This window comes from Cydia amplana, chromosome 19 (genome assembly GCF_948474715.1).
Source record: "Cydia amplana chromosome 19, ilCydAmpl1.1, whole genome shotgun sequence".
Taxonomy (NCBI): Eukaryota; Metazoa; Arthropoda; class Insecta; order Lepidoptera; family Tortricidae; genus Cydia; species Cydia amplana.
In genome coordinates, this window is record NC_086087.1 from 1380863 (window position 1) to 1389417 (window position 8555).

General features: G+C 37.4%; 2 protein-coding genes across 2 annotated transcripts; one reads left to right on the forward strand and one right to left on the reverse strand.

The window, feature by feature from the left end:
* Positions 1 to 4298: 4298 nt before the first annotated feature.
* Positions 4299 to 6212, reverse strand: LOC134657070 (venom serine carboxypeptidase-like). The gene is made up of 2 exons (XM_063512621.1): positions 4952 to 6212; positions 4299 to 4585 (listed from the first exon to the last, which is right to left on the reverse strand). The coding sequence occupies exons 1-2, from the start codon at positions 6063 to 6065 to the stop codon at positions 4299 to 4301; spliced, it is 1401 nt and encodes a 466-aa protein (XP_063368691.1). The 5' UTR covers positions 6066 to 6212.
* Positions 6213 to 7160: 948 nt separating this feature from the next.
* LOC134657321 (venom serine carboxypeptidase-like) lies at positions 7161 to 8554 on the forward strand. Its single transcript, XM_063512895.1, has one exon. The coding sequence runs from the start codon at positions 7172 to 7174 to the stop codon at positions 8552 to 8554; it is 1383 nt and encodes a 460-aa protein (XP_063368965.1). The 5' UTR covers positions 7161 to 7171.
* The last annotated feature ends 1 nt before the right edge of the window (position 8555 follows it).

Here is an 8555-nt window from a genome sequence, read left to right on the forward strand (position 1 = left end):
TTGTCTTTAATACCAATTATGACAGAGGATGAGGCTGTAATAGAGCAGCTTATTAATTCCATTGAATATTACGACTCTGTGCTTAAGTCAGATTCCAAACCACAGTTAATTAATTTCGTTCTTAAAAACCGAATTACAAAACTAGCAAAACTTAAATTAAGTGACACTTATAGTTCAGTACAAAGTATGATTACAGACATGAAGACTCACTTACTGACTAAAAAATCAGCTTTTGCCATCCAAAATCAAATACAGGTGTTAAAACAAGGAGAGAGTTCAATCGACGATTACGGTAAGCAGTTATCTGAGCTGTTTGTTAATTTGACGATAGCGCAGTCAGAAGGCGATTCTACTACATTTAATGTATTAAAAAAAAATTAATGAAAAACAAGTCATCAAAAAATTCGCGGACGGTCTGCGAAATCGGCGAATTAGCACCATTATTGCAGCACGCGATTACCAATCGCTGAAGGACGCTGTACAAGGAGCAAAAGACGAAGAGACGGCAATAACAACGACTTCGGGTGACATGCTGGCATTTAATCATCATTATAATCATTTCAGCAGAGAATATGTACGTGGTCGAGGTCACCAAAACTACAGAGGGTCACCCAACCAATACCGTGGCTCGCGGCCACCGCTGACGCAAAGTCAAGCTCCGGGTCGCACAGCGCGACCCTACACCGGGGCTGGTAGTCCAAGCAGAGGTGCCTACTTGCCGAATTACCGGGGAAATCAAGGTAGGTACTTTTCTTCTAGAAATAATGGATATGAACGTGAAAGAATGCATGTTTTACATGAAACTGACAAAAATAATGAGCACTGTAATGATGAGATTAATATTCTAAATCAATCGGTCGAAAATAAAGTAAATCCGATCCAGTTTTTTCGAGACTAAAGAGTACATATTTTTAAGCGGAAATTCAAGTTACGTAAGTTTTAATATAGGAAACAATAATACATGTACTACATATTCCTTTTTAGCTGACACGGGAGCTACGATATGCGCGTTAAAATTGCGCAGCGCTTTGAAATTGAATATTCCTATATGCAAAAAAGAATTAGTTATTAATGGAATTGGAGGAACACAATGTGCGATTGGATTTATTTACCTACAGTTACACTATCAGGGGCACGTGTTTGAACATAAGTTTTACATTTTTGATAACTTGCCATGTAGTAATGACGGCATAATAGGACGCGACTTTCTTAAAAAACATCATGCCAAAATTGATTTAGAATATGATACTTTAACTTTGACTGCAGATAATAAAACGAAAGTCACCATACCCCTTGACGACAACCAAAAATATTTCACGCTCCCACCTAGGTCAGAATCTGTGTATTATGTAAGTACGGATATACTTGAAGATTGTGTCATATGTTCGAACGAGATACAGGATGGTATTTTTTTAGCGGGGTCTTTAGTTTCACCTACTTTTAATAAAATTCCACTTAGAATATTGAATACAACGGAACATGAAATACAATTATGCAATATTAGCGTATCCGTTCAAAAGGCTAGTGATTATAATATTTGCTCCTTCAACAATTGCGATAAAGTAAATGTTGACCGACTCAAAACGTTATTCCAACACCTCAATTTACAAAAACTAAACCTTGAAGAACAAATATCCATTGAAAACTTGTGTGCTAAATTTCCTGATGTATTTTTCCTACCTGGTGATAAATTAAGTACCACTAATATTTATAAGCATACTATATCGTTGAAACCTAATACTGTCCCGGTATACACTAAGCCATATAGGTTACCACATGCTCAGAAAACCATAATAAAGGATGAATTAAATAATATGTTGAAACAAGGAATTATAGAAAAATGCTCGAGCGAGTGGTCTAGTCCCCTTTTGTTAGTTCCAAAAAAAAGTCACGGATCACAAGAGAAAAAATGGCGTATAGTAATAGACTATCGAAAGTTAAACAATTGTATACAGGATGACAAATTTCCACTACCTAATATAACGGAAATTTTAGATTCTCTTTCAGGATGTGTATATTTTAGTCACTTAGATTTAGCAAATGGTTATTATCAATGTGACCTCGACAGAGATAGTAGACAATATACAGCCTTTGACTGTGGCCAGTATATGATGACCCGTATGCCTATGGGGGTACGCAGCTCTCCAAATTCCTTTTCCAGGATGATGAATATCGCTATGTCTGGTCTGACATACGATAAATGTTTAATCTACTTAGACGACCTCATAGTTTTTGGTAAAAATTTAGATGATCACAACAAGAATCTAATGGATGTATTTAGTAGGTTGCGTAAAGTCAACTTAAAATTAAATCCAAACAAATGTGATTTTTTGAAAAAAGAACTTTTGTATTTAGGTCACGTAGTGTCAAGTGACGGAGTATTGCCCGATCCGGATAAGATAGCTGCGATACAAAAATTTCCTGTTCCTACTAATAGTGACGAAGTCAAAAGATTTGTGGCATTTGCAAATTATTATAGGAAATTTATTAAGCGATTTGCTGAAATCGCAATACCCTTAAATTATTTATCAAGGAAAAACGTCCCCTTTGTATGGGACGAAAGATGTCAAGTGTCATTCGATACCTTAAAACAAAAAATTGCATCTCCTCCGGTACTTCAATACCCGGATTTTTCACCGAATAATAAGTTTATTTTACAGACAGATGCATCTGGCTATGCTTTGGGAGCAATTTTGAGTAACGAAAATAATAGGCCCGTCGCTTATGCTAGCAGAACATTAAATAAATCAGAAAAAAACTATCCCACTATAGAAAAAGAACTCTTAGGAATTTTTTGGGCCGTCCGACATTTCAGGCCTTATTTGTACGGAACTAGTTTTATTATTAGGACAGATCACAAGCCACTTGTTTATTTATTTGGAATGCGGGATCCATCAAGTCGCCTATTAAAGTTCAGATTAGCGCTTGAAGAATACGACTTTGTCATTGAATATGTAAGAGGATCCGATAATGCGCCCGCTGACGCATTGTCGCGTGCTTATATTACTTGTAAAGACTTAAAGACACTAAGTGAACACGTATGCGTTACAACCAGAGCGCAATCGAAGAAAATAGAAAATACAATAACTAAACAGGATATGACAATCAAGGATGATTTTCAAGGATCACCGAAATGTATAGAAACCCATAATAAATTACCGGGTTCAGTAGAGTTACGGTTTATTAGTAGGATGGAATTAGATACGCGAAAAAAGAAAGTCATGTTAAAAAATGACTACGAAAATAAAATATTTTTATATGATTGCAATAAAAACATTATCTTTATTAAATTTCTGGACTCTTCATCACAAATTTCGCCAGGCGAGTTTGTGAAAGAGCTGGACTTGTTTTGTTGTAAAATTAATATAAACATGATATACATCGTAAAAAATAAAATGATGGAAATATTTATACAAAAATTAATGAATGAAATAAAGAAACCAGAATGTCAAATAAAAGTGAAAATTGGCATTTTAAAAGATATAATAAGAGTTTCTGACAGCGAACAACGTAAGATAATTTTAAATGACTTTCACCTTTTGCCCACTAGTGGTCACGCGGGCATGAGACGAATGTATAATAATTTAAAAAAATATTACTTCTGGCCGGGAATGGAAAATGACATTAGAAGTTTTGTAAAACGCTGTGACAAGTGCCAAAAAAATAAATATGCTACCCCCATTAAAGAACCAATGGTAATCACGACAACTGCAACATATGCCTTCGAAAAAATTTTTTTAGATTTAGTTGGCCCTTTAGAGACCGATGATGATGGTTATTCATACATACTCACATTACAGTGCGAACTAACAAAATTTGTAGAAGCTTATCCATTGTTTTCTAAAAGAAGTAAAGACGTAGCTATGTCATTGGTAAACAATTTTATACTTAGATACGGCGTTCCCAGGCAGATAGCTTCCGATCGGGGCACGGAGTTTGTGTCATCCATCTTTAAAGAGGTAAGTACACTACTAAATATAAAACAATTAAACTCCACAGCGTATCACCATCAAAGTATAGGCGCTCTCGAGAACACGCATAAACATTTAGCTGCATTCTTACGTATCCAAACTGATACTCACCCTGAAACTTGGAGCACTTGGCTGCCATTTTGGAGTTTTTCGTTTAATACATCGGTGCATACCGAAACCAAATATACCCCGTGGCTTTTGGAAAGTTTAGGTTCGAGATATCGGCATAAAGATAAAGTAGTACGCTTTAAACGATAAGTACAGTTTATTACCTACAGAAATAAATAGCGATGCATTGATTTATCAAAATAAGTTATTTCCTCAACTTCAAGTCAGATAGGACATGTGATGTGTGAACCGTGTGATCATGTCCCAGGCCCATTTCGGCTGGTCCGTCGGCACCATGTGACCCGCGTTCCGCACCAGGACCTCCACCAGATTCCCGGCTCGCTTCACATAGCCCGCCAGCTCCCCGTCCACTTTCCAAAAATTACGTTCAGCTGTTTTATATACCTCTGAACCTGAAAAGTTCAGTTTCCGCAAGTAGTTGACCGTGTAAGGATAAGCTAATATTATGTCTACTTGCCCGTTATAAATAAGACAGTTATAGTGACAAAAACTAGCAGCGGTGCCCCGTAGCTTAGCAAAGAGAGCAAAAACTATACACGTCATGGGCCCCTCCGTGTATAATAACCTGCCAGCATCAATAACAGACGCACCTAGTTTATTACTCTTTAAGAACAAACTTAAAACTTGGCTTGTTGAGCGGTCGTTCTATAATATAGAAGAATTTCTGACTGCGAAATATTAATGTACTTAAATGAATGAAAATATAAAACTACGCAAGTAGCGAATCAATTTGAATATTTAGAATACTTTATATTTTTTGTCTTTATTATGTTATTTGTACTAGCTATGTAAGTTGACATGTAATCACCTATTACCAATAAAGAATGAGTATGAGTATGAGTATGAGTGACTTAGTAGTTCAGAAAGCCACGGAGCGACTGACTGCATTATATCGTGTTTGAATCGTTTTTCTACTATCGTTGATGATTCGTTGTAAGAAGCTTGTCCCACATGGATGCCTTTCCGAACAGTGCTATTTAGCAGCATGGGAGCGAAGTCCTCTCCATCACAGTAGTCCTCTGTATGTAAGTAATTAAACCAAGAATTGAAACCGGTTACATTGGTTAAGTAGCTTTTGCCTTCAATCATGTCTCTCCCAAGAAGAGTATCAAATATATCACTCGCTTGGTCCCATTCACTGTTTTCTAAATGCTTTTTAAGTTTATTCTCATATCCTTCGATTTTTGTTCGTTCGTTCAAATCGACCAGCCCTATTTGGTATAAATATTCGCTGTAAAGGACAACCTGGTTTACAGGATCGGTTAGACCGTTGCCGATGGCTAACCCTTTGAGGTTTATTTTGCTTTCCGCTGCAGGATTTTTCTTATGGATAGTATAGCCTAGAGCTGGGACGTACTTTCCAGCATATGACTCTCCGCTGATGAAGAACTCATTTTGCTGTAGTTCTGGAAACATCTTGAAAAACTGAGTCAGGGTGGAGTAGAGCTGCTCACCGACTTGTATCTCATCAGAGAGATATCCTTCCTCGTGGTTAGTGAAACTGAATCCTGCGCCAACAGGATTGTCGATGTAAATGAGATGATGATTCAACGCCCAGTGGTATTCTCTACGCTCAAAACTGCCATTCCTTACTCGTATTGGTCCATTTTCCTTAAACAGACCGAACATCGATGAGCCTCCGGGGCCACCCTGTAGCCATAAAAGTACAGGCGCCCTATCCTTATCTGTTTCCATGCTCGGGAAGTACCAGAAGAACTGATTCGAATCGAACGTTTTGTTCACAGTAAAAAAGCCCGCATAACTCTCGATGCCTAAGTCATCTGTTATTGGAACTCGCGCTAAATGTTTGGCTTTGGCTATTTGACCAGTTTCAATATGTGGTGTTAGTAAAAGAGGCTCACCACAATCCCCAACGGCCCTTTTACTTAGGTTTATCTTTGGGTACGGATGCAGACACTGATAAGATGCTATGATTTGCAAAATAATCCACAAAACAACCTTCATTATTACAGTTTGTGATCAAACACTCCAGTAAAATACCGCGCTACAGTGTTATATATGAAGTTAGTCTCTAGTCAAAGCAGTTACATATCTTACACATGATTTACTGTGTATATTGTCACACAATATAATAAAATCAAACAATGACTGATCGACTACCATCAATTCAAGTTTTTATCTTTTACATACGTTACATATACGCTGATCGTAAGCTATCGCAGTAGCCTTCAAGTATTAGAAAAGAATCGTATCTTTTTTTTTCTAAATATATAAAATCCTTAAAAGTAAGTTAATTATAATATCTTATTTTTTTATTCTTAATTTTTATAGAGGCTTCCGTAAACTCGTGGTGACGATGCCAGCCACATAGGGGAATTCACGTGTGTAACTAACCTTCAGACCTAAGTTCAAGATATTTTTTATATAGTGTGCCAAAGGACTGTTTTATTTCAAACATAGACAGAGAGAGTCATACTATCTTTGTCTAACACTAGTACTAGCACCCAAAAGAATAGGATGAGTATAGTTTTTTTTGTTCCTATTTACTGACAAATTGGTTTGACCATCTATAATATGAAAACCTTATTTTAACATAGCTGGTCAACCAAATCTTGTCAGTAAAAAAAGGCGCGAAATTCAAATTTTCTATGGGACGATATCCCTTCGCGCCTACATTTTTCAAATTTGCCGCCTTTTTCTATTGTCAAGATCTGGTTGACCAAGTATATATAATAAATTAAATGCTCGGGAAGTACCAGAGAAACTGGTTCGAGTCAAAGGTTTTGTTGACCGTGAAATAGCCCGCTATTTGCAGTATTTGCCTCTCTATCGCCCTTGCAGCTCTATTCGAGCGATAGAGAGGATAAAGAAATTTCGATTTTCATTTTGCGCGTAAGAGCCTCAGCGTTTCCGAATAAATTTATTTATAATCACGTTATTCAAATTACCCTGTATAAATTAAACGAATATTTCGGAGGCGCATTCAATCATCATCCAATCGCTTGAGATCGTCTTGTCTGTGGATTGAAGTGACGTTTGAAACGGTTGACGTCGAACCGAACGTCAAAATAAACAGAAAAATCTTGTTTTGAAGATATTTTATTGTTGAAATGCATTTAATATTATTATTTCTTTTTACATACATAAGTTTTGGATCTGCGTTGTTTCCCTACGTGTATCCTAGGATTGAACTTGCAGCATCGCTCACTGGAGACGCCGGTACACCATTATATCTCACTCCTTTTTTGAAGAATGGCTCAATAGACGCAGCGCAAAAGCTTTCCCTAGTATCTTTGACTACCAAACTTGGCTTCCAGAGCCATGCCGGCTTCTTGACGGTGGACGAACATTATCAATCTAACCTGTACTTCTGGTACTTTCCAACGTTTTCCAAAGATCCAAATGCACCAGTCGTTCTATGGTTGCAAGGCGGACCCGGCGGAAGCTCCTTATTCGGACTTTTCACAGAAATAGGGCCTTTAATAGCAACCAATAAAGGCTTTAAATTGAGGAAGCACCACTGGGCACTGAACAGCCATCTCATTTTCATAGACAACCCTGTTGGCACAGGATTTAGCTTTACTAACAATGAAGAAGGATATTGCACTGATGAAAACTGTGTTGCACTCGGTTTGTATAATGCCATGCAACAATTCTTCACCCTATTCCCTAATTTAAGAAGCCACAAGTTTTTTATTACCGGGGAATCATATGCGGGGAAGTATATACCAGCTTTAGGTATGGAGATACATAATCAAAATAATGCTGCTGTGAATAAAATTAACCTGCAAGGTATGGCAATGGGAAATGCTTACTGTGATCCTGCTAACCAGCTAGATTACGGTAACTACTTGTATCAACATGGACTTATAGATGATAATCAACTACAAGTATTTGAGAAGCTCCAAGCAAAGATTGCAGCTGAAATAAGCAAAGAGAACTGGGTACAAGCAGATTTACTTATGGATGTTATGATGGATGGAGACGTGAAAAACTTCTCATACTTTAAGAACTACACTGGTTTTGATAACTATTATAATTTTCTTAAAACAAGTGAAGTAGACATTACTATATTTGCTAAATTGCTGCAGGACGACGAAGCTCGAGAGAGCATTCATGTTGGAAACCTGCCTTTTCACTCCGGTAAAGAAGTGCAGTTACATTTAGCATTAGACATACTGAAATCTGTGGCACCGCATGTTAAAACGTTGCTGTCGCATTACCGAATACTTATATACAATGGACAGCTAGATATAATTGTTGCTTATCCTCTAACGGAGAAGTTTCTACAAAATTTAGACTTCAGTGCTGCCGAGGAGTATAAAACTGCTCCAAGGAAGATATGGAGGGTGGGAGATGAGGTAGCAGGATACAGGAAGAAAGCTGGCAACTTGACAGAGTTGCTAGTGAGAAATGCTGGCCATATGGTGCCGCATGATCAGCCCAAGTGGGCATTAGATATGATCACGCGTTTTATTCAAGGCAAAATGTGAT

Coding starts and splice junctions, on each gene's coding strand:
- LOC134657321 (XM_063512895.1), top strand. CDS start 7,172: ATGCATTTAATATTATTATTTCTTTTTACATACATAAGTTTTGGATCT.
- LOC134657070 (XM_063512621.1), bottom strand. CDS start 6,065: ATGAAGGTTGTTTTGTGGATTATTTTGCAAATCATAGCATCTTATCAG. Junction 4,586..4,951: donor GTGGCTTTCTGAACTACTAA/GTCACTCATACT, acceptor CTGCTAGTTTTT/GTCACTATAACTGTCTTATT.